Source organism: Bubalus bubalis, chromosome 22, assembly GCF_019923935.1.
Source record: "Bubalus bubalis isolate 160015118507 breed Murrah chromosome 22, NDDB_SH_1, whole genome shotgun sequence".
Taxonomy (NCBI): Eukaryota; Metazoa; Chordata; class Mammalia; order Artiodactyla; family Bovidae; genus Bubalus; species Bubalus bubalis.
This window is the reverse complement of record NC_059178.1, coordinates 36,383,749-36,409,178: the sequence shown is the minus strand read 5'-3', so window position 1 is coordinate 36,409,178 and position 25,430 is coordinate 36,383,749. Positions and strand designations below refer to the sequence as shown.

The 25,430-nt window shown below is 39.4% G+C and overlaps 2 protein-coding genes and 1 non-coding gene across 3 annotated transcripts in view; 1 reads left to right on the top strand and 2 right to left on the bottom strand.

Annotated features, from left to right (window-relative positions):
- LOC123331265 (collagen alpha-1(X) chain-like) overlaps positions 1-25,430 on the top strand; it is a 95,563-nt gene that overhangs the window by 13,789 nt on the left and 56,344 nt on the right. The gene's annotated exons all lie outside the window — the stretch shown is intronic.
- Positions 2,535-25,430, bottom strand: part of DSG3 (desmoglein 3) — a 33,075-nt gene continuing 10,179 nt past the window's right edge. The window contains exons 3-16 of the mRNA XM_006053998.3: positions 25,274-25,405; positions 23,391-23,546; positions 22,403-22,547; positions 21,610-21,776; positions 20,486-20,614; positions 19,995-20,180; positions 17,410-17,681; positions 16,490-16,629; positions 14,467-14,694; positions 12,940-13,197; positions 9,688-9,827; positions 9,318-9,381; positions 6,802-7,049; positions 2,535-5,205 (exon numbers count right to left, since the gene is read on the bottom strand). Of these exons, the coding sequence (XP_006054060.3) occupies positions 4,585-5,205; positions 6,802-7,049; positions 9,318-9,381; positions 9,688-9,827; positions 12,940-13,197; positions 14,467-14,694; positions 16,490-16,629; positions 17,410-17,681; positions 19,995-20,180; positions 20,486-20,614; positions 21,610-21,776; positions 22,403-22,547; positions 23,391-23,546; positions 25,274-25,405 (2,886 nt within the window). The 3' untranslated portion in view covers positions 2,535-4,584. The remainder of the gene's footprint in view (positions 5,206-6,801; positions 7,050-9,317; positions 9,382-9,687; positions 9,828-12,939; positions 13,198-14,466; positions 14,695-16,489; positions 16,630-17,409; positions 17,682-19,994; positions 20,181-20,485; positions 20,615-21,609; positions 21,777-22,402; positions 22,548-23,390; positions 23,547-25,273; positions 25,406-25,430) is intronic.
- Positions 13,563-13,633, bottom strand: TRNAG-GCC. The gene has a single exon. It is a non-coding gene; the product is annotated as a tRNA-Gly (tRNA).

The window sequence follows — 25,430 nt, the reverse complement described above, 5'->3', positions numbered from 1 at the left end:
TAGAATTGGCTTTAGGTAGTAAATATTTGCTGTAGTTGTTAAAAATTTGTTTTTTCCCACAAATCATGGAAACACTGAGGTAGAAGGACTCATTTAAAGTTATTATTTTTAAAAAACAAAACAAAAACCAAGTTCACAGATACAGAGAACAGACTGGTGATTGCCAGAGGTGAAGTGGTTGGGAGATGGGCAAAATGGGTGGAATCAAAAGGTACAGACTTCTAGCTATAAAATAAATAACTTCTGGGGATGTAAGGTACAGCTGGGTCATATAGTTAGCAGTATTGAACTGCATATTTAAAAGTTGCTAAAAGAGTAAACCTTAAAAATCCTTATCACAGGAAAAAGATTTTTTTGTATGGTGAAGGATGTTAACTAGACCTATTGTAATAATTTTGAAATATACATAAATATAAAAAAAATTTAACATATAAAGTTATTTTTATATCTAGATGCATGTCACATTACCTCTTCTGTTAAAGTGTGTTATCAAAGTAATTTTTAAGGAGTTTACTGGGAAAGAAGTTCCATGACCTCCAGGTAGCTTGTTTCTGTTATGAAATGTGGAGGAAAGCTGCTTACTGTGACCTGAAAAATAAACTCACATAGTCTTCAAAATAGTGGCAAATCAAGTGTGTACATTTTCTCATCTGTCCCTACCTTTTTATTTCTCTACCTGTATCTTTCAGTTATAATATATATATGCCAGCATTCTATCGCTTCTTTAATCTTTAGAATTATATTTGGATTTATGATCTTTTTATTTTATAATTTTCATTGTTTTCTTTCCAGTTTTTCATATTCTACTTAAATTCTTAGATCTGAAAATAAACAGATTATTCTGAGAAACTAATAAGTATTAATATTGCTGAATGATACAGATCAACTTTTACATTTGTGTCATTTATTCTATGATCTTAAGGAAGTTACTTTGATTCTCTGAGTTTCTGTTTTTGTGGCTATAATCTCAAAGTTACCATAAGAGATAAACTAGAATATAACTCTCTTGGCTGTCTGGTAGACCTCAAAAGTATCATTCTTCCTTTTTTGGTAACTGCATCTGTTTACACTTCAGACCATCATTATGTTGAGTTTTAACTATACCTGCATTGTACTTAGATTTTTTTGTTTGTTTGTTTTGCATTTGTTAAAAAAAAAAAAAAAGGCAATGTATAAAAGAAAAAAAAAAGCAAAGACACCAACCTGTGTAACGGCCTGTGTCTTGTCTTGGAGGGGATCATGGTGATCTTTGGATCAGGCAAAGCAGAAGGAATCTCAGTATTCTTTGTGGAAGATGTGTTGTTTCTGGCACCTGGAATTTAAATGATTACCTTCTTTTCTCATCAAATATCCTCCTTATGTTGTTGAGCAAGCGTTAAATCATGTGATCTCTGATTTCACTATTACTCTTATAAACTCAGTAAAGGAGTTGAGAAAATACTGGATTGCCAATAACAGGAAGGAAAGATCCTTAACTTTTACTTAATTGCTAGTTGTTTCTTAATCACCAGTTACATTGAAGCTAGTCAGTTGAATGTATTCATTTACACCTTACTTGACTTTTGAAAATTAGATAAGAGAAACTGATCTTGCTGTTTTTATTCCTTCACCTTCCTATGAATAAGAGGAACTGGTGATATTTTTGGGATTTACCTGCATGGTTTTCATTTTCCTGGGGTTGATCTAGGACATCTGAGTTAAGCCATCCACTTTTCTTCACTCAACATTCACTCAAATCCAGTTTCTGCTCACCTTACCCCAGGTCCAAGTTGAATTGTCTGTATTTAAGAATGAGGAGGGTCAGCGAAACCAAGATGTGAGGCTCTGAAGGGACTTGTTTTGTGGTATCCCTTTAAAGGAAGACATAAAAATAACATACTTTTGTTGTTGTTGTTCAGTTACTAAGTTGTTTCTGACTCGTTTGTGACCCCATGGACTGTAGCCCGCCAGGTTCCTCTGTCCATGGGATTTTCCAGGTGAGAATACTGGAGTGGGTTGCCATTTCCTTTTCCAGGGGATCTTCCTAACCCGGGGATCAAACCCATGTTTCCTGCTTGGCAGGCAGATTCTTTGCCACTGAGCCACCTCAGACATTTACTGGCAGACACACTCACTGCAGGGGCTGATGGCTGTCACCAAAGTCATGGTACATTTTTGTCATCATGTTAGGCTATAAACCTTACCTTCTCCTTCTCCACCTTTTCTCTCTTGAGTCTTCATAGGGTGTCAACATTTTTGCCTGAGAGACCACTCCAAATTACCCAATAGATCATAAATGAGTTAAATCATCCAGTTAATAAAAATCTGCCCTGACCTCATCCAACATCTATTTCCACCTGAAGAAGAGATGCCAAGTCCCCATGTACTTCCTGTTGGGGAGGATTCAGAAAAAGTGTCAGCTTTAAAAAAAAAATAAAAGAAAAATACTGATAAAAATACACATGCAATCACTTTCTTACATCATATTTGTTAATAGTTATTAACTGCAGAGAATAGTTCAGTTTTTGCTAAATGGTTAAGGAAGTACTCATAAATTTGTTGCCAAACAGTTTTATTATAACAATGTTACCACTCTATAAGTTTTAATATATACTGTTTAAAATTTATAATACATCAAGTAAAAAGATAGTTTTTAAAGAGTTTTTCTGCTTAAAACATTTTTTATTTTTAGTGAAAAAATACAGATACATTTTTGCTTTGAATTTAATTTTACATGGCAGATTAAAATTATAGGTCCTCTTAGATAAGAGTGATCTACTTTTCTTTCAAAACTCCTTTAATTTCACTTTCCCCCTTATTTGACTTTACTACTGTGGCATAGTTTCCTCTGCAGTTTGGCAGTGCAGCAAAATTCCCATTTCATGAGTTGGATTTTAAGAGGAAATATTAGAATACCTTGAGGATCGTGAAAACACTTCTGAACTTGGAACAAGGGTTATTCTGATTATTAGTTTAATTCTCATGCATAAACAGAGTCACAAGTCAGCTCTGTGTGTTCTAGACCCCAGAGCAAGCTTCTGTTGAGAATAGGCCCCGGAGGTAACAGCAAGGCAACTTCCTCAGGACCTGCAAGGCTGCTCCAGAGGGTCTAGTTCCTCTCACCTCAAGGTGGCCTCTGCAGACCTTGTTGCTACAGCAACCTTGTGTTGGAAGAAGTGATTGCCTGTGCTTCTTGGGCTTTCTGTTAGTCATGACACCAGGGAGAGGGAAGAATGCTAGATGTAAGGACATTTTAGGGGGTTTCCTCCCAGCCAAGAATCCTTAGGATTGCACCCTTCTGTGTTAAAACACAAACACTTTATACTTTGCCTTTCATCTGAAAACAAATATAGATTTGAATTTGGCAAAAACCAGAAAAGATTATTTTATATACAATTAGAGACAATAGAGCCAAACAATGACCTTGTAAAGACTCAGCTAAGACAATAATGTTAATAAGAGGTAGGGTGCTCTCTATGGGCTAAAGGATGAGGACCTTGAATGATTAGAAATGACTTGAAGAACTACATTGTCATCAGGGTGACACACGTGAAATGACATATTCTAAGCCGTCACTAACCTAACATGGTTATACTCAAGGATTAAACAGTGGTAGCAGCTTCATTTAAACGGAGTGAGGCTTAATAAAATTGTTACTCATAATCTCTTTCTATATCCCTTTTTGACCTGAAACATGGTATATAATACACATTCACAAATTTCACTATGTGTTACTCTAGTCAGAGGCCTGTTTTGCTTGTGAGAAAAGCCATATTTTGTATTCCTAGGAAGTCTGTAGACATTGTTAACATGATAAATATCACTACACATCATATGTAAGTTACATCTACCTACTAACATTTAAAAAATAAAGAGTAATTTTCAAAGACTATTAACACAGGATTACTGTTATTGAGAAGTGTAGGGAGGGGCTTAATGTAAAATATTTTCTTTAGGTAGATCCTTTCAAGGTGATTTAAAAAAACACAAAAATATTTACACCTTACTGAACTTTCCTAAATTTCCTATGATACTTCTATTTCAAAACTGTCTTATTGTGAGAGTATGAGGAATATAGATGCAGCAAGTTTAATGTGTAAACCAATACCCTTAGCTTGAGCAAAAGATGTCCCTACGGTCTCCCAACACCCAGAAGATGGAAGAAGTTCAAATGCAACTATTTTCTTTTCCCCAAGCAGCTCAAAATGCTTTAGCAAAGACTTTATGATTCTTACATCATTACTAATGATGTAAGCAAAGGTGAAAGATTCAAGAACTGGGGGTCTTGACTCCAAGTCCTTAATCCACAAAACACACTGCATTTGAAGTTTAAAAATTATTAGGAAATTTCCCACTGAATATGATCTTAAGATATTTCAGAAAACATTTAAGATCTACTAGGACTTGAATTTGAGAAGTAAGAGTGACCACACATCCAGTGTGGGGATATAAACTAGACAATTTAGATTGTAATCATGACCAGTTTATGAAAGAGTAGCAAATAAGTGCCAAATCAGACCAATACTATGAGATTTGCTGTGCTATTTTGAATAATTTGGTTCAAGTATCCGTATTTGGCCAGTATGTAATTCCAGTTCACTCTGCTTATATCAGACGGGAAGAAGGATCTTCAGTAAAGATCTTACTGTCTGATCCTCGTAGCTCTGTAGGACCATGTAGGTTACCAGTAATACTAGGAATCGGACAAATCACTCTTTCCGTCACTATCACATTTTGTGTGAGAAGTGGATCAAAAACGGCAGCGGGAGGTTGCACAAGGGAACCAGAAGAAGCCGAGTAAGTCTCCGTTACCAGATAGCTACCATGCTGCAAAGGGTCAGCGATGGAAATGGCGGGCTGGAGGACAGAACTGGAAGCAGACAGCGCAGATGCCCCCTGGCTGCCTGACAAAGTCTGGTACCTAACAGACTCTGACTGCTGGACTTGTACGTGTTGGCCACAGGCGTCAACCCTAGAACTGCTGTCTTTGGTAGGCGGCTGAGAGCTTTTGGTTTCGTCATCCATCCCGAGGCTTATCTCGGCCAGCTTTTTAAATTTGGGGCCGAGGGAGTCCAAGAAACTCTCGTCAAAATCGTCGGCAATAAAACTGCAACAACCCAGGGAGCCAATGGGAGAACTGGGGGCCTCCATTCCTTCATTATCATAGATCAGCAAGCAGTCATTTGCTTCCTGGCTGTCGTCTTCATCTGCACAGGCAAATGCTTTCTAAAGGTGGAGAGAAGAGGAGAAAATGAACTGTAAGAGACATTCAGGGGAAGGATGTAATACCTTTCGTAGAACTCAACATTTGATTGTGACTGTGTGATTGAGGTAATCCATTGAAGTCATGTACAGATGTGAGAGTTGGACCATAAGGAAGGCTGAGTGCCAAAGAATTGATGCTTTTGAATTGCAGTGCTGGAGAAGACTCTTGAGAGTCCCTTGCACAGCAAGGAGATCAAACCAGTCAATCCTAAAGGAAATCAACCCTGGATATTCACTGGAAGGGCTGATGCTGAAGCTGAAGCTCTTTGGCCACATGATGCAAAGAACCAACTCACTGGAAAAAACCCTGATGCTGGGAAAGATTGAGGGCAGGAGAAGGGGGGTGACAGAGGATGAGATGGTTGGATGGCATCACTGACTCAATGGACATGAGTTTGAGCAAAATCAGGGAGATAGTGATGGACAGGGAAGCCTGGCATGCTGCAATTCATGGGGTCCCAAAGAGTCGGATATGACTTATCGACTGAATGGCAACAACAACAAAAGAAGTAAGGGCATACTCCATATTAGCAGTCTTGTTACAGAAGTTATCTGTGTTTGGAGAATGATGCAATTGACATTCCTTCAAACTTGAGTCTGTTGTAGGCTCATATTTGAACTCTTGAGTTTTAAGACTTGCATTGACACAGACTTAGCCATACAGAGCAAATGTGTGTGGAGCCTGGAGGTTATTTGCTGGGCCATCTGTGAGGGTCCCTGTGTGTGTTTGGGTTACTGCAGGTCATTGTGTGGGGCAGGGTGCAGGCTTCCTCACCATCTGAGGCAGCTCTCACCAGCCAGGGGCCTTGGCCAAGACACTCTAACCCTTGGGAGACTCTGACCCCTAACTGGGAATCTGATCCTTCCTATCAGTCTGTCCTCAAACACTGTGTCAGCCTTCATCTGCTTGGCCACGAGGACAAACGCCATCACTTACAGCTCTGATAGCAGAGTTTAGGTGAGATCCATTCTATTGATGCACCAACCAGGAGGCAAGCTACCTGCCTCCCAGCGTCCTCTCTGCCCTTCACCCCTGTCCCTTTGTAGATTCTCTGCTTCCTGACACCTCGCCTCATTTTGGACCACATCCCTTGTTTCCCCTTTTATGTTTGGGTCATTAAAGTTTCTTCAGCATTTTTGAACATGGACTCCTTGACAATGTGAAGAATACTATAACCCTCTTGGAAAAATGTATGCCGATGTATTCTGACATACTTCATGGTACAGGAAATGAGAAATAACTGCTTTGTATGTCTAAAGAGGATGCCGCTGATCTGAAAAGCAGAGGGTTTTGCTTTCTGTTGTTATCTCAGTGGGAGGAATGAGCTGCCATATTCTCTCATTTTGTGTCTACCCATCCCTTTCTTTTGACCAGTAGCTGGATTTTGGCAGCTACCTTAGGTTATCCTTGTTATTTTAACAAGGAGCCTTTACCTCTTTTTTCTTGTCTTATACCAAGCTACAAAAGAACCGAAATGTAAAACCGAAGTTCACTCAAGTAGAAAGATCTCTAATGTAAACAAGATAACAAAGCCACAGAGTTTTCCACCAGATTACCTGAGAAAAGTAGGAGTCCAGGAATTTCATGTTGATTGCCCCTTCCCCAAAGTCCTTGTTGGTTCCTCCCGTGGAATGCCTTGTTCTCATCGTCCCGGACTGTCCCACGGAAAAGTTGCTCAGACCAGCGGTTGCTCCGAACCCCGTGGCACCCCCAGATCCTGCAGCTGCTCCAAGATTGGTGGTCAGTTCCATTCCCGAAGCTCCTTCTACCACCGTCCCTCCAGCATATGTGTTTGTACAGACTTCTAAAAACAGGGAGAAAGTGCTGTAACATCTCATGCTGCGATTTGTTTTGTTTTGGTTTTTACTGATCTTTGATATCCAAGAGCTCCTGCCAAATAAAGCCAGCATGTGGGAGAAAATACGATTTTATGACTCACTTCATGACTCAAAGTGAGAAGAACACCCCACAGTCTGTAATGTGAGAGGAACAGAGGAGGTGAGGGAGTAACAGAGGGTGTTGTTTTCAGAGAGGTATTGTTTCTGAAACCATACTGATTAAAAAAATAAAATAGATTTTCAGTGACAACAGCCAGAAATGGAAAAGTATAAATGAAATATTCAGCGCACAGCCATGGAAAGCTTCTAATGTGATGCTTGTTTTCAGGAAAAAAGAAGTTGTAATTTAGCTGTCATATTGGCTCAATATGGAAACCAAAGAGGAAACATACATAATGTAATCATGCAAATTAGCCAATGCTAATTAGGTGTCTTAGTGCCTAATGAAAATTTAATGAGCTGTGACTATTCTGCCTATTACCTTTACACTGCATTTTCATGGAAAGCTCTTTTTCCTAGAGAATTCAAAATATTGTTTTTGTGATGTAATGGGAGAAGCAAATAAGGATTAAGGTAGCTGATAAAGACAGATAGTTACATTTTGGGGGCGATCTTATGTAGATTTTTCAGGCTGGACATTTAAAAACAATCTATTGCTAAGCATGGAATTAAGAAAAATTTGAATATTAGGCATTAGATCTTATTGTTCTATAGGCTTCCCAGGTAGCGCTAGTGATAAAGAATGTGCCTGCTAATGCAGGAGACATAGGGGATTTGGGTTCGACTGAAGCAACTTAGCATGCTTCTTGTTCTAGTTTACACCTTAGTGTGGCACTGAGATAAGATGAATGAAATAGTCGTTTGGTAAGCTAAAGAAATAAATAATTTCACTTATATGACAACACAAGCGATCCTTGTCCCATTATGATTAAATATTGTTGTTGTTTAGTTGCTCAGTTCAGTTCAGTTCAGTTCAGTCGCTCAGTCGAGTCCGACTCTTTGTGACCCCATGAATCGCAGCACGCCAGGCCTCCCTGTCCATCACCAACTCCCAGAGCTCACCCAGACTCATGTCCATCGAGTCAGTGATGCCATCCAGCCATCTCATCCTCTGTCGTTCCTTTCTCCTCCTGCCCCCAATCCCTCCCAGCATCAGAGTCTTTTCCAATGAGTCAACTCTTCGCATGAGGTGGCCAAAGTACTGGAGTTTCAGCTTCGGCATCATTCCTTCCAAAGAAATCCCAGGGCTGATCTCCTTCAGAATGGACTGGTTGGATCTCCTTGCAGTCCAAGGGACTCTCAAGAGTCTTCTCCAACACCACAGTTCAAAGGCATCAATTCTTCGGCGCTCAGCCTTCTTCAGAGTCCAACTCTCACATCCATACATGACCACAGGAAAAACCATAGCCTTGACTAGACGAACCTTTGTTAGCAAAGTAATGTCTCTGCTTTTGAATATGCTATCTAGGTTGGTCATAACTTTTCTTCCAAGGAGTAAGCATCTTTTAATTTCATGGCTGCAGTTTGCTCAGTCGTGTCCAGTTCTTTTGTGATCCCATGGACTGTAGCCTACCAGGCTCCTCTGTCCATAGGATTTTCCAGGCAAGAATACTGAGTGCGTTGCCATTTCCTACTCCAGGGGATCTTCCTGACCCAGGGATTGAACCCCCATCTCCTGCACTGGCAAGCAGATTCTTTACCACTGAGCCACTAGGGAAACCCATGATTAAATACAAGAATTGGTTATTGAATTGAAATCAGGTTCCTGTTCTGGGGAAGAAAGAAGGGCAACAAGATCTAGGATGCGCCCACATGACACTTTAACTGCAAATATTACCAGTGTTAACAGGCAGAGTTGGATGGTGGGTACATAGTGTGTTTTATATTCTCCTTTACATTTTTCTATATATGTAAAATTCTTAACTTATTAAAAAATTAGTAATCAACTATCAGAGAGCTATACTTCAGTTTACCGAAGTTTGGAGAAATATAACAAATCTTCTGCTAGTAAAAATAGTGACATCAGTAGACAAATGAACTTACTGAAGTCAGAACTAGGTCACAAAATTGACTTCTATACTAACAGTAAACCGATTCACTGAAACCCTGTTTCAGTGGTAATATCTCAGTGTGTGCACAAATTATTAAGGAGAGAATTTAGAACATTTCTTAGTTTTTAATATTTCTTATTTAACCCATTGTTCCTTTCAAAAATAAATTCGATGTTCACTTACCAGAATTTTCCATGAAATCAACTCCATTGGCAGTTACAGGTGGCACACAGATATTTGTGATTTCCTACAAGCAATATGCAAAAAATATATTTAAAAATTAACCAGATTTCACCAATATAAGTGAAATACACTCCCTTTTAAATGGAGACATTACAAGAATTCCAAATTCTTGCAGGAGTAACCGTTTTTATGATGTGACATCTGAAGAGCTAAGATCCTAAAAGGCTCCATTCATTTCAGCACTCTCATAGGTCCTTGATGGTCAGGAGTCTTATTTTTTATACCCCATTACCCCCCCTTTCTATCTAGTATGTAAATTTAAGTTTGCTCTGTTTGAGTGAAGTAAATGTTTTACAAAGTGGATCTTCACCTTGTCTTCAGGTTGGGCTCCTTCAATTCCCCACGGGTGAATTGTTCCTTCTGAACCATCCGGCACTGGGACAAAGCCACCGGTCACTCCCCCAATAGGACCTGCCCCACAGTCACAGGTCAGCAGCAGGAGGAGAGCCACTAGTATGAAGGAAAACAAAGTAGCAGAAGATTTGAATCACTTGGAAATGACTTGACAGGGCAATTGTTGGAAACATTACAAAGAAATACAGTATCTTTAATGCTTATGGAAAATCTAATAGAAAGCAAAATTAATTTCTACAAGGTAAAATTTGATAAACTAAGCGTACTAAAATTTCACATAATTATGAAACTGAAGGAGACAGATCAGATTATTCTTGCGACCTGTATATTTTCTTAAAAGAGGCACTGTTTGATGAATGATAATAGTGGTCATTCATTTCCTCAATTATTTTCTATAATATATTCTTATTATTATTGCTTTTATTTGTACATATTGAAGCTCAGTATATGATGTGGGGTGAATACACACCTGAATAGTCAAGATTTTAGGTGGGCATTATAATGATATGGTAATCTGGTCTCTAAACATCTCTTTATAGAATAGCAATTAACCTACAAACTCCCTCTGCAAGTGATGATCTAATGTCTTTACACTCTTAATGGTGACTTAGGAATCCTTAGCTTGGAGGGGCCTTCCTGCCTGGGTAATTATCATTCTTTCTGTGCAGATAGGTCACATCTTGGCAATAAGATTAACATCATTTAGAGTCGGACACGACTGAAGCGACACAGCAGCAGCAGGCTAATAGGCCAAGAGAGAAATGAAACACTTCCCAGGCTGGGTGGTCGATGACCCCACCTCCACCTCTGCCCTGCGTGCTGGATGTTTGTGTCCGACTGAGTTTGTGTCTGATTCTTGCGATCCCATGGACTGTAGCCTGCTAGGCTCCTCTGTCCATGGGATTCTCCAGGCGAGTATACTGGAGTGGTTTGCCATTTCCTTCTCTAGAGGATCTTCCCGACCCAAGAATCTAACCTGGTTCTCCCGCATTGCAGGCAGATTCTTTACTGACTGAGCTATGAGGGAAGTCCTGCCCTGCAGAAGGAAAGCACTAAATCCTAGTTTGAATTCTTTTACTTACTGGAAGCTTAGTGAGGGGTTTAAGAGTATATAGGCTTTGGAGTCAGTCTTCTAGGGTTTGAATTTTGGCTTCACCATTCACCAGCTGGACAAATTACATCATCTTTTCTTGCCTCCATTAACTATCCGAAGAATGGGAGGATATATAGTATCATAGATTGTTGTGAGGATTATGAGTTAATGGAGATAAAGGATGGTATTGAGTGCCATGAGAGGACTCCCTAGTATTGTTTGAATGAGCTACATCAGTTACACAAATTAGGTCAGTTACATATATATATATATATGTAAATATATGGTGAAAAAATTAGGCCAAGTATATAAAATAAAATAAGTTGGACAAAGCACATTTTCTCAGAATTTAACATAATGTTCATATAAGTGATACCTCTAAAGGCTTTATTGCCATCCTCAATTCTATGACTTAATTAAATGTATGGGAAGGGTTGAATAGTTTAAGTGGGCAAATTTGTTTTGAAAAGTGATGAATATATATATGTATGGTCAGTATTTTTAGATGAGTATAACAGTATTTTAGAAGTCTTGTTGATCATTGTATGTACAATATGTATTCGATTTTTATATACGCATCCAGGGAAAGTTTTTCAAAGTGTTGACTGTGTTTCCACAGAAACATGTGTATGTTCTGTCCACAAAATTCAAGATATGATCTTTTGCAAATGGTAGGATCACATGAAGTAAATATGACTGTGGGAATATCACAGTATATTTCCTCTGACTGCCATCCTGAGCCATAATCCCAAGTGCATAGTAGTCTAGAGGATATATCTGTACCTCAAAATTCAACATTTCAAAATCAGATTTATGATTGCCACCCTACTTATCTGCACTTCGTCTGATATTTTCAATTTCATTTAATGGTTTCAGTAGCAACTGAATTCAGTGGTTCATCTGGACTTCTCATCCATTCATTCTCTCCATTAGTCTCCAGATCTTCTACATTTATTCCAACTGTGCCTCCCATACCTATTCGTTCCTTTCCAGTCTTATGCCGTGGCGCAAAACCTGGCCTTCATCATCCCATGTGAGTTATAATATTACAATAACCTCCTAACTCTTCTTCCCTTTTTAATTTGCAGTACACACTGCTGTCAGTGTTATCTATCTAAAATACAAATAAGATCATGTCGCTCTTTTATTCAGATATTCTCAGCAACTCTCCCTCTTGGAATGGAACTTGTCTTATATCCCTGGGTATGGTCCAGTGTCTCCTAGTTCATAGTCTATGGGAACTTGAATAGAATTTGTTGTATCCTACTATTGTGTGAAAATTGTATAAATCTTAATTATGTTGAATTGGTTCATAGTACTTTTCAGGTCTACTCTATCCTTCTACATTTCTGTACATTCTGTTAGTTTTTCAGAGTTTGATATTGCAACTCTAAAAATCTAAATTTACCTACTCAAAAAATAATTGTCATATGTAGTGGAACTATAACTATACAAATAACTTTGTATTCTCTAACTCTCTCCTGTAAATGTGTTATCATACTTTCATAATTCAAAAATATAAAAAAGAAAGAGAAAAAAATATGTGTGTGTAAATTCCCTTAATGTGTTCAGTAAACTTCATCATATTAAGTTTGAGCCTTAAAGGAGTGTATTTTCAGGTGAAAAGCTGTTTTGAGGAAATTCTGGATTAAGCAACAACTTCTCAGAGTGCGATATATTTATGTGCATTGTAAAGCTCAAAGCTTATGCTATCTTAGAATTTTTCCTAAATTTTTTTGGTCAGGACTCTATTGTATTTTAGAATTTCATGAGACTTGTAGAGGGAAAAGACATTTTAGAAAGTACTGTGATCCTGGATAAAGTCATTATTTTGACCGTGAACATTACAGGCAGTGTGTAGACTGTCCATGCTTTCTTTTCGCCTTTCTTTGATTCTCTGGTGCTGGTTTCTATATGTCTAACATACACGACCTGCTCTGCTGTATTATAAATATAGATTGTTGGCAAGTCACGTGTTAACTTTAAACATTTCTGGGTCTTCCTGAAGATGTCAGCACACCCCCTGCCCCCACCTCACCCTGTGAGCTCTGCCTCTAAAACAGCTGCAGAGATGCTTTGTCCATGCACATGCTACCATACCCCTGGCATACTCACACAGTAGCAGCAAAAGGCCGAGGAATAGCAGGCCGATGGCGGCGGCCCCCATCCTCCCAGAGCCCTCTCCAATTATGGGATTAGTGGTGGTGGGTGGAGGCGGTCTTTGACAGATGTCCCTGTAGTCACATTGGCAGACTTCCAGGGTCAAGCTCTCTGGTGCCTCGCACCGCCTCCCCTCACTGTCCGTGACCACGATGGAGATTCTGTACACTCCGGGAGAGACTGGCTGTGGGGCTGTGAGGAGTGCGGATGTAGCTGTAGGGGAACCATCAAACACATCAGCAGTAGGACAAGGTGTCTCTGGCTCTTAAAACTACTTGTTGTTTTGGGTGAATAGGGCCACAGTTGACACATCACTGTCACAAATAAGTAGGGTGAGACTGGAGCAGTTATGAGGGTTGTTGGGGTTCAGTTGGGTATACATTATTTCAGAAAAGAGCAAGCGATAGATGAGGTCATTTACAAAGGACTTGAAGTGGCCCGATAGTTACTTTTGTTGTTTTTTAGTCACTAAGTCATGTCCCACTCTTTTGCAACAGAGGAGCCTGGCAGCCTACAGTTCATGGGATTTCCCAAGCAAGAATACTGGAGTAGGTTACCATTTACTTCTCCAGGGGATCTTCCCGACCCAGGGATTGAACCTGTGTCTCCTGCTTGGCAGGCAGGTTCTTTACCACTGAGCCACCTGGGAAGCCCTGCTGGTCACTATGAAATCTAAAAAGAGAGAAGATTCTTATTATGTCTAATGGCTTTTTCTATGAGACTCCTGGAAAACATAGGAAATGTGAAATTAGCATTATAAAAGTTAGGAGAAAAGTACGGATGGATTAACTCTTGCCCATTGGCTTATGAGTTTGAGAACTTCAGCCTACCATGCTTTCAAAATTCCTAACTAGTGACAGACTAGGGACAACCGTGAGCAGGCTGACCCCTCCAGTCTGCTGACAGGCTGGCCAGTTAGGAAAAGTTTATGTATTTAGAAATCTAAACAGCTCAGCAGTAAAATAGGTGCCTGACTGTAATCTTTTCATTATTTATTTATTTTGGTATACTGAGGAGATACAGATAAAAAATTGAAAATATAAAATATCCAATAGTTAGAGTCCACATGAGAAAAACAGAAAATTTTAAATAGTGCTAATATCTTATATTGTTCCTTTTCTGAAGACAGAGGAAATTCATGAGGATAGGACATCATCTTCATTGCAAAGAATTTTTAAAATTGGACATGAGTCTGAGTGAACTCCGGGAGTTGGTGAGGGACAGGGAGGCCTGGCATGCTGCAATTCATGGGGTCGCAAAGAGTTGGACACGACTGAGCGACTGAACTGAACTGAATATCTTATGTTGTTCCTTTTCTGAAGACAGAGGAGATTCATGAGGATAGGACATCATCTTCATTGCAAAGAATTTTTAAAATTACTCTTGGAACGGACTTGCTCCCAAATGGACTCCCTCTTAACCTTCTGGAAATATAAAGAAGCAGCAGTTTTCATTTGTAGAAACAGCTTTACAATTACTCACCATCTCTTCCTGAGATACTCCATACAACTGGAAGTTTTACGCTTTGGTCTTCGACTGAAAATTCATAGGGGCCAGCATATTTATCCCTTTCCAGTAGTGAAGCTCTGACAACCACGGAAGGTGACGAACTACAGACTGCTTCCTTTTCCAGGGCAATTGTTGGACAATTTTCATTAAAGTCAGGTACTAGGACATATATGGTGCCTGTAGAAGTTTTATGGGTGTTTTCTGTAAGAATAACATTTTAGAGTTAGAGAACTATACAGAGCAAGTTGTGCAAAATAAAGAAACAAATAAATAAGCCCTTGAAATGTCTCTCACATGCATGGACTTCTCTGGTGGCACAGTGCATAAGGATCCACCTGCCAGCACAGGGGACATGGGTTTGATCACTGGTCCAGGAAGACACCACATGCTGTGGAGTAACTAAGCTCGTGCACCTCAACTACGAAGCCTGTGCTCTAGTGCCTGTGAGTTGCAACTGCTGAGCCCACATGCTGCAGCTACTGAAGCTGAGAGCCTGTGCTCCGCAACGAGGGAAGCCGCCACAATGAAAATCCCGTGCACCACAACTAGAGAGTGGCCCTGCTTGCTGCAACTCGAGAAAGCCTGAACACAGCAAAGAAGACCCAGTGCAACCAGGAATAAATAAATAAATATTAGAAAAAAATGATCTCACGTGCACCAGATTGGTGTGTGTACTCATGAAATTGTGTCTGTTATTCCTACAAATAAAAAGATGTCACCCAATTTCTGTACCCGGTTAAAAGGAAATCTAATTATCAGCTTGGCTGCTGTCTTTAATTAGTTTAATTAGCTTGTTGTTGTTCAGTCACTAAGTCATGTCTGACTCTTTACAGCCCCATGGACTGTAGCCTGCCAGTCTCCTCTGTCTATGGGATTCTCCAGGCAAGAATACTGGAGTGGGTCATTTCCTTCTCCTGGGGATCTTCCTGACCCACAGATGGAATCCTGCATTAGCAGGTGGGTTCTTTACCTCTGAGCCACCTTAATTAGTAGCATCAGCTATTCAATGTGATTGGAACCAAGACCTTTAAGGTGATAAATCCACTGATTATGAATGAAATCAACATAAAAATCATAGTTTTCTTAAATATATTCTAGTGCAAGAGCCCAGACTGTGTGGAAGATTTCTGCTTTTAAAGCTTGAACCAAAGTATTTGGAATAAACTATGATTTATTTTTATTACCCAAGATATAAGATCTCTCAGTGGTGGGATTAAAAATTACTTCTGTTGTTTCCCTTAGTGCTTTTTTCTGTTTTTCCAGATAATATGATTTTTTATTTTATTTTTATGTTTGCTGAAATTGCCTTGAGTATAAATTAATTTTACACTTAGGGAAGCACATAGTCAATGTGCTTTGACCAGGTGCTTCATTTAGAAGATTTTTCAGCAGATTTTTCCTGTTCTAGGATATAAGCATATAAGTCTCTGTAAGTAACTCACTCTGTGTGTAAGTAACTCACAAAGGCACCTCACATTTGAGCTGAACTTCCCTGATAGGCTTTCTGTATCAATCTTTGTTCACATTCTCAAATCAAGAAATTCTTGCGCCAACCACAGCAAATAGTAGGACTAAACCCAGAATTCACTGGTCCAATGAACTCCAGTGAAAAGCTAGGATGCTCAGTCGTCGCCTAGATTTAGCCACCTCAGACTTAAGACCCAAGGCCCCTAAGGTAATCAACTTTATCTAGTGATAAAGATTCTTCCCTGGTGTCTCAGTGGTAAGGAATCTGCCTGCGATGCAGGAGATGCAGGTTTGATCCCTGGGTCAGGAAGATCCCTTGGAGAAGGAAATGGCAACTCACTCCAGGATTCTTGCCTGGGAAATTTCATGGACAAAGGAGCCTGGTGGGCTACAGTTCATGGGGTTGCAAAGAGTTGGACATGACTGAAGTGACTTAGCACATATGCATGCAGTGATAAAGGTAATATGTTAGTAATCAAAAGCATCTATTCATAAAAAAATGCTAATTGGAATAATATTTTTTTCTTACCATCTATGGCCAGAACTTCAGCTGTGATGGTCTTGTTAACTATGAAAGTAACGTCTCGATCAATGTTTTTGACAAATTCGATTTCAGCAGTTTTTGAATCAATCATTAGCAAACCACCATCATTACGTCCCAAGACATATCTGTTTTGTAACAGAAAACAGTAAGTTTTTTTCCAAACATGGAATGTTACCTATTTAATGAAAATGACTTATATTTAATGTATTTTCATAAGACTCTGAAATATGCTTTCTAAAAAGCAGCAGAAAATTAACATACTAGCCTAGACAAGGAGTATTTCATAAGCCTTAAGAATATGTTAGCCTGGTTTTTAAATTTTCTGCTCTGCTCAGTAAAATAACTGTGTCCTTGTTCTTTATACTATAGCAGCAACTTTTCATGGTGTTTTATTATTTTAGGCACCGTGCTTTGTACGTACTGTTCTATGTCTGACTACACCATGGTCTTCTGGTGAAATTCTACTTTTTTAAGGCTCAACTGAAAGTTTGCATGAAACTTTCTAGATCTCACTAGACAGGCTGTCATTCTTCATTTCCACTTTCACTTATGTTTATGCTACCTTAGCTCATAGCACATCTCTTCTTGGGTTATATAGGTCCTTGAGTTGGTCACCATTGTATCTCTTTATATTCTTGGCATAGAGTAGTTTAGATATTATTTTGCAATAGTTTATAAATTAAAACTAGTCAAGGTAAACAAGGTCCTACTGTCCAGCCCAGGGAATTATATTCAATATCCTGTGATAAACTGAAATGGAGAATCTGAAAAAGATTATATCTGTATAACTCAGTCACTTTACTGTACATAAGAAATGAACACAACATTGTAAACCAACTATACTTCAAAAAAATTAAAAGAAACTTCATCAAGGAATAACGAGATATTAAAAAAATTATTCTCACCTGACAAAGGAGGCAACTTCACCAGTGTCTTCATCAATGGCTTGATAGGTTCCCAGGACGTAATTGATCAACCGTCGACTACTTATGCCTTTTCGGACAGTAAATGTCTTGGAAGAAGGACGGAATGCAATTCCTTCCCTCACATTTATTACTTGAATTATGAGTGGGGTTGACTGGACTTGATATTGAGAGATTACGGATTGGTGAAATTCAGCTTTGTTTTTGACGGCAATACCAAGTTGCATGCTTTGTACTTGTTCATAATCTAGAGACTAGAGTAAAAATAAAAATAGAAGGAAAGAGGTGTCACAAAAATATGATCAGGTAAGAGGACCAGAGAACTCTATGTTATGTGCTATGAATGACTCCTTTATTTCTATGAATGAATCCTTTATTTCTACACAGCAAAACGGTTTCACAGATGATTGTAATGCTCTGATGAGGGTCCTTCAGAATTCTTTGCTTATGAAACCTCAGTTTGGTGACTGATACTTATGAAGCACAGTTATCTCTTTTAAGACTAACAAAACACCTTTACAGTTTCTTTAGGCTGTGTGATGCAGTGGAAAGAATTCCAAATTTGTTGTTGCTTGGTTTGAATCCTGGTTCTGCTACTTAATAGCTGTGTGACTCAGGGCACAATATTTAATATCTCTGATCCTCAACTATTTACTTGTGAAAAAGAAAAAAAAACTCTTACCTCATCACATTGTTGTAAGGACTGAACAAATTACGACCCACAATACATTCCTGTAAATGGTAGCTACATCCACTCACAGAATAGTGAATTCTCTGCAGTGGATATAGTGGATTCATGTGCAGTAATATCTTTCCTGACTTAAAAAAATTCAGAAACGACAAATTATCTTACTAAACTTGGTTGGCACATAGGCTTCTGTAGAGCAGTGAGAGGGTGGCCCACCAACTCTCCATAGAACCATTTTCATATGGTCTTATGTGTTCACTGTTTGGCTCTTATATTGAAGTGGCACAAGTCAAGGCCAGAGATATCCCAGGATAGCTCTTTTCATTCACTAGTAAATTTTCTAAGGGTGATGGGATAAGGAAATGTTCATTTTGGTTACATTGGAGTATAACTGAAAATAAGGTATGAGGTCTAGATTTGAGTTTTAATTTGGCAGTGACTGGTTTTGTGGACTCAAGTGTTTCCTAGTGGAGAAGAAGAGAAAGATGCTCAAACTGGTCATTATAATGTAAGGGCTAAGTGACCAAAGAGATGGTAAGTCTCTGTGTGAAGGCGACTGAAGACTTGGACTTGAGAAAAATCAGGAAAGGCTTCCTAGAGGTTTTCGTGTGAGCATTTCAGGGTGAGGAGGAGTCATTCAGGCAGAGTAAATGCCAGATTTAGCAGAAGGTGATAGGGAGCTGGTGATAGTGAGAGGCCTGGGGTACAACTCTGAGGGGGTTGAAGGTCATCTCCAAGGCCAGCAGGTGGTCATCAACCCTGGCTGCATATTAGAGCCCCCTGAGGAGCTCCCTGAAGACAAACTGGACCAACCACTCCTATGTTCCCACAGGCTAGGAGAAGCTGCAGCGGATTCAAAGGGACAGTCTTTAACTGAGGGCCATTTTCACAGCCAGTGAGAACAAGGAAGGTTTTTAAGGGAGAGGAATTGGTCCAAACTGTTTTTCAGAAAAATGTGGTAGACAGAGAATGAAGGGGGGGTAGACACAGGAGGTGGGGGTGGGGAAGTCTACCCGGAAGGGATCGCCAGCATCTCGAAGAGAGGGAGGCAAGGCCTGCGGCAGCACAGGCCATAAGAAGGAAGGTCAGGGCCAGACCATAACAAAACCTTGCAACTGAGGAGGGCTGTAGCTCACTCTCTGAAAAGCAGAGTAATAGGAAGTCGTATGAGGCTTCCAGCAATCTGGAATTGCAGCAGCCACCCTGTTAAGGGAATATTATGGGTCTGTTATTCTGCTGGACTCACGGAATTAAGAGAGAAGCTCATATAGTCCAATGTCCTATGCCAAGGAATGTCCTAAAACAGTGGTAATATTTTTCTAGTCTATACAATAGACAGACATAAATAGGTTTATGTTATTTCAGATGAAGGGTGTGTTGTAACCAAGTCTGTTAAATGGAAGTTTTACTGAATTGTTTATTTTGCAAACTTAGTTTATATATTCCCATTTTCTAGAAAAAGTTGCCGTTTTTCCCTTCCGAGGACTGTAGCTAATCCATTTAAAGTAAGTCGACAAATGCACAAGCCACTATTCAATGTATTCTTGTCTGTTCCTGAGTTTAAGTCAGGAAATGTTTTACTTTCTTGTGCTTAAAACAGGCACACTGATACATATATATCTATTAGTGTGTTTGTGTTTCTGTAGAAAGGATGATAGTTTGGAAGGAAATAAATCAACATGTTAAGAAAAGTCTCCTTAGGAAATGGGGCTGTGTTTTCAAAATTCTGTCTACTTTTGTGTGTGTTTTATATTTTATGTAGAGACGTGATATTATTTGTAAGTGAATAAGGTTTATTTATGACAGTTTCGGCTAACATAAAGTAACAGTTTTGGTTAATACAGAATGTTTTTCCCACTGAAAGGAAATCAGACCTTACCTTAACTACTTTCAGGATACCTTCGTTAGTTTTGGTATCAGTTTCTATTTCAAACCAATTCCCTTCATTTCCAGAGGTAAAGAAGAAGTCTGCAAGCCAATTATCAGTGAACTCTTCGTCCAAATCGATTACTTGAATTCGAAGCAACTCAGAACTTAAAGTGTTTTCTTCAATACTTGCTAAATACTAAAAAAAAGCAGAATTTAAGTTTCAATGTCAGGTTTTATCTAAAAGAATTATATTCATTCTGAATGGCATTAGTCATTAATTCCCAAATTATGTATTGGCTCTTTGCTGGCCCCTGAATTCTTATCTTTTACCATAGCTTATTTTAAAAGAAAAGTGCAGAGTATGTAACTAAAAGCCAGCAAGCCAGCAAATCCCGAATTATGGTGGTAGGGTATAACATAATATATATATATAAACATATATATATAATTGTTTTATAATAATGTTTTAAGTAATTATTTTTCAAGGAAAAAAAGGCACACCTGTGATTCTCTGAATGTTGGGAAATTATCATTGACATCTTTCACTTTAATGCTACATTCACACTGAGATGATAGTCCTTCTCCATCTCTGTCTGCACCACTCACAACCAGGCGATAGCTGCTAACTTGCTAAATTTGGAGAAAAAAAGATAAATGATTAATCTCTAGTGTCAGGGATATGAATGACAATTACTTGCTTCCTATGGGAAGGAAGTGAAAATATTTAAATTCATGGTTCATTCTCTAGAAGGACCACATGCACTTTCATTGTCCACCATAGATGAAGCATGTGGGGCACATGCCCCACATGGGAGGAAGTCTTTATGGGCCTGATACAAGTTTTCTCTTTTGTGAGCTTCTTAGGGCAGGAAAGTGCACTAAGAGCAGAAATGGACAATGAGGATGGTACTCTGTTTATCTGAGGGAAGCTCATTTATAGAGCTTCCTTGCTGGTCTGTTCAGAAAATCATTTGTGTAAAAGCAATACAGAGTCTCATGGGGTCTTGTGTGATGTTGGAGATGTGTCGGTAGAACAATGGAGAAGAGAGAGTAAGGGGATTCTTTTTTCTTTTTCCCTTGTGGCCGCTCCATGTGGCTTGTGGGACCTTAGTTTCCTAACCAAGGATTGAATCCGGGTTGCTCAGCAGAGAGAGCATGAAGCTCTACCATTGGACCATCAGGTAATTCCTGGGGATTCTCTAGTGTTCTAGAAACAGGAGTAAAATGGAAAGAAGTCAGGAGAAAAAGCACAGCATCAGAGAGGGCTTTATTCCAGATACAAATTTCTCCCTAGGAAGTTTCCTTTTCCTCCATCACATGAGGGATTAGCCCCAGTTCAGTCTCTGTCTGTGGATACAATGCCTTCTCTTATTCCCTCAGTTTAACTTCCATGGATATGGGATACTCATTTATTGAGGTACAATCGATTGTGCAGATCTCAGACACACAAGCCACCCCAGCAAAATCACAGTAGGATGTGAGGAGCATCCCTCAGTTGGGTCAGTTGAATCCAGAGAACCCCTCTTCCTTCCCTCTTTCCTTCTTAGGTAGAAGGGAGTCACCTCTCCTGGGTTGCTTACAACTGAATCCTGAGTTATTGAATGCTCCCAAGAGCCTTGCTTTACCTCTCGATCAAGTGAATTGGTCAAAGTGCGGACTTCCCCCGTGTGTCTGCTTAGGAGGAACATGGATGTGCCTGCAGGTTCCTGAGAGATGATTTTGAAGGCAATTTTAGAGTTCAAGTGGTTCGGTTCATCTGCGTCTGTGGCATTTAGGATCATCACCAGTGAGTCTAGGAGTACAGAAGTTCATTAAAGGCTATGTAAAGATTGACATTATGTTCACGTTAAATATCCAACACAATTTCAAATTGATCTTTGTCTTGTAAGATTTTAAAACTATTTGTATGCCAAAAAACTACATGTCATGTGCAATATCTCTTAGTCAGGTGATGGAGTCAGTTGACCCGTTGTTGCCTTCCATAAAAATCCTCCACTTCTCACTAAGCCTTGGTTGGTTATGTTGAGGTTGAGACTGTTTCCTCTTCATTTTTTCACCCTTGCTGAATGGCTTTATGGTTCTCCCTTTCTCCCCAATTATCCATGTAAGGAGAGTGTCTCTGTCTCTTATAATCTAAGAAGGCCCAGCTGATGCATCTGGGTTGTCTAAAGCCCCCTCTTCAGCTTTGTGACTAGAATAAGCTTTGACTTGATAACACAGCCATAGCCTAGAAGTACAATGGCAGTGGATATGTAGCTCAATCACAAATATTAGCAAGGAAGACCCAGACTGTCTTCATGGATTTTTCTACAAAACTACTGATGAAACTAAGAGAATAAAATGATGTACTATAATCATGCTTGTATCTGAAAGTTAAACAAAAATAATTAAAAGTGGTAGTTACTGCCGAAGACTTACTCGAAGCACTATTTTCTTCAATTTCACCCTGGAATATGCTTTGTGAAAATACTGGAGCATTGTCGTTTATATCTAAAATTTTGACCGTTAGTATAAGTGGTTTTTCTACCTCTTGTCCTAGGGCGTTGAGAGCACGACATGTAATCTAGAAAAGGAGAGGACGCATTAATGAATGTTCTACAACATCAGTTTGCTTATTATTAAAACTTGTCGAGATAAGGCCTCTCCTAGCATATACAGTGGAGACGGCAATGGCACCCCACTCCAGTACCCTTGCCTGGAAAATCCCATGGACGGAGGAGCCTGGTGGCCTGCAGTCCATGGGGTCACTAAGAGTCGGACACGACTGAGCGACTTCACTTTCACTTTTCACTTTCATGCATTGGAGAAGGAAATGGCAACCCACTCCAGTGTTCTTGCCTGGAGAATCCCAGGCACGGGGGAGCCTGGTGGGCTGCCGTCTCTGGGGTCGCACAGAGTTGGACATGACTGAAGCGACTTAGCAGCAGCATATGCAGTACTTTTGTGCAAAGAGGAAAAATATTTTTCACAAAGAGGAGACAAAGTAGGAAAGTGTCTATTCTGGGTAGACTAGTTGGCCAAGTTACCCCTTCTTGTGGGCTGCTACCGTGTCTCCTGTTAGCCTGAAAGTCTTAGCCAGAAGCATGCTGGAGTTCAGTGTTCATACATCCTCCTGGGTTGTTCCTTCAGGGGCACAACCTTCAGAAGCTCTTTGTTTTATTTGTTTTTTTTACTTTTATGCTGCACATTGCAGCCTGTGGGATTTTAGTTTCCCAACCAGGGATTGAACCTGCAGCCCCTGCAGTGGAAGCCCAGAGTCCTGACCAGTGGATCACCAGGGACATCCAAGGAAGGCTCTTTGTTATTTGATGGTGGATGGATTCATGCACTGATATCCTTCTAGATTAACCTTCTAAAGTCACTGCCACAAGGGAAAGGGTGGCTGATATCAAGGACACACACTTACCTGGAAGCTTGGGGTTACTTCTCTATCAACTATGGCTGTTATGTTAATTTCCCCAGTGTTTCTGTCAATGACAAAGATTCCAAAAGGGGGCTGATCAATTCCTATTCCAGAGATGTGGTAGGTAATTTTCTGGGTTGCTTCAAAGTCTGAAGTAATCTGCAGCCCAAAATACCCAAAATGTTAAGGTGATCATCACTCAGGCCTCTTCCTTCCCCCCTGTGCTCCACACTCTCAAGTCATCTGTTCATTTTATTCATGCTTTCTGACACTGTGTTGTTTATTTTTTTGCCTTGATAGCTATTAGGAATATGAAATAAATTCAAATTGTTTCCTCTGTTGGCCAGTATGGACCAACGTGCCTTAACCTTTCCAGCCTTAGAATATTTGCCCAGATTGTGGTCACCATGGTGATGTTAAAAGGTTGAGAGAAAGTGAAGGACAAGGCTACTACTGAATGCCTCCTTGCTTAGCAGATAACACACACACACAAAAGACATTTAGTTTTAAATAGGAGAAGCTGGAGAAAAAAATGACAGGCTACTATTTAATGCCTCGTTGCTTAGCAGATAACACCAAAAAAAAAAAAAAGGACATTTAGTTTTAAATAGGAGAAGCTGGAGAAAAAAATGGAAAGTGATAATATACTAAGTGTTAAAAATATTAGAATGAATTGCTTTTATTATTAATCTTTAAATTTTTAATAGGGAAAATTTCAAATATATTATAAAGTTAGAATGTATAATGAACCTGATATATCTCATCACCCAGCTTCAACAGTTCTGAATACATGGCCAATCCAATGTTGATTGTCAACCATCTTTAATTGTCTTATTGCTGTATGTTGGTTTGCTATGATTTCAAATCTACTTTTTTGTTTTTATCTAGGAATAGAGTTGCTTTAAGAGTGTGGTTGTTTGCATTGAGGAAGCTGTCCGGATGTTGTTGTGGATATCTGTGACTGTCAATATACATTCAGCTCAGCTCTTGCTGAGCAACGCTGGGGCTTACTGATACAAGTGCGTGGAGAAGTCACTATGGCTGGGAGACATTTAAGCTTTAAATAAGGAACAGTTTGTGAGGACTTCTTGAGAGTGTTCAGTCTGGGCAAGGCAACTCTTAGCTGATCTAAATGCCTCTCTGAAGAGCTTGGGGCATTAGCTCCTGCCTGGGCAAGGCATCTTTTGCCTGGCAGTGGTGAAAACTGTAATCTTGCTTGCCACTACCTCTGTTCCCTAGCAGCGTGCTCTAGTGATAAGGGACTTTTGCTTTTGCACTGGCAGCCAGACATCAGCTGTGATTGACTAAACTGACTCTTGTGAGAACCAACTGGTAGAAAGGTCCACCTCAACTTAATCTGGACTCTATGCCTTTAATCTCTCTTGCCTGGAACAATAGTGTGATTAATCTGCACTTGATTAGGAGTATGGTATTTTTGGGTTTATTGCGAGACATTATCCTGTATGTTTTCAGCTTGTGAAATTGTCATAACTCCTGCAGTGAACCCGTGTTAAATACATTACTGGTAAAGACAGTCACATTCTCTGAGGATAATTTGCTGCCCCAAACAAAGCACTTGGCCATATACATTTTTCTATTCATTTGCTAGAATCTGAATTCCAAAAGGCATATCCATTGAAATATATTGAAATGGCTCTTAATTATTTTTAATTACTCTGGAAGCTGTAACTCCTTCATCTTTCTCTTTTAAATTGATATTATTAATACTATTATTGTTGTATTTTTTGTGTTATTGAAAATACCAGATTATTTGTTCTATGGAATCCTCAATCTGTATCTTGCTAATTGGAATTTCCACATTATTCTAATTTACATCTAGTACATTTATTCTCAAAACTCACATTGCTTCTGCTCGTAAGACTTACTTTGGCAATTGGATTTCTGTATGAGTTGTCTTCTCCTTCTCTGCAGGGTCTTGCGAATTTCACCCACTCACGTTTGTATCTCCTTTTGCCTTGTTGTATTGCTGTCTCATATTCTTCGTATTGTCCTTTTGTCTTATTCAAAAAGGGATTACATTTT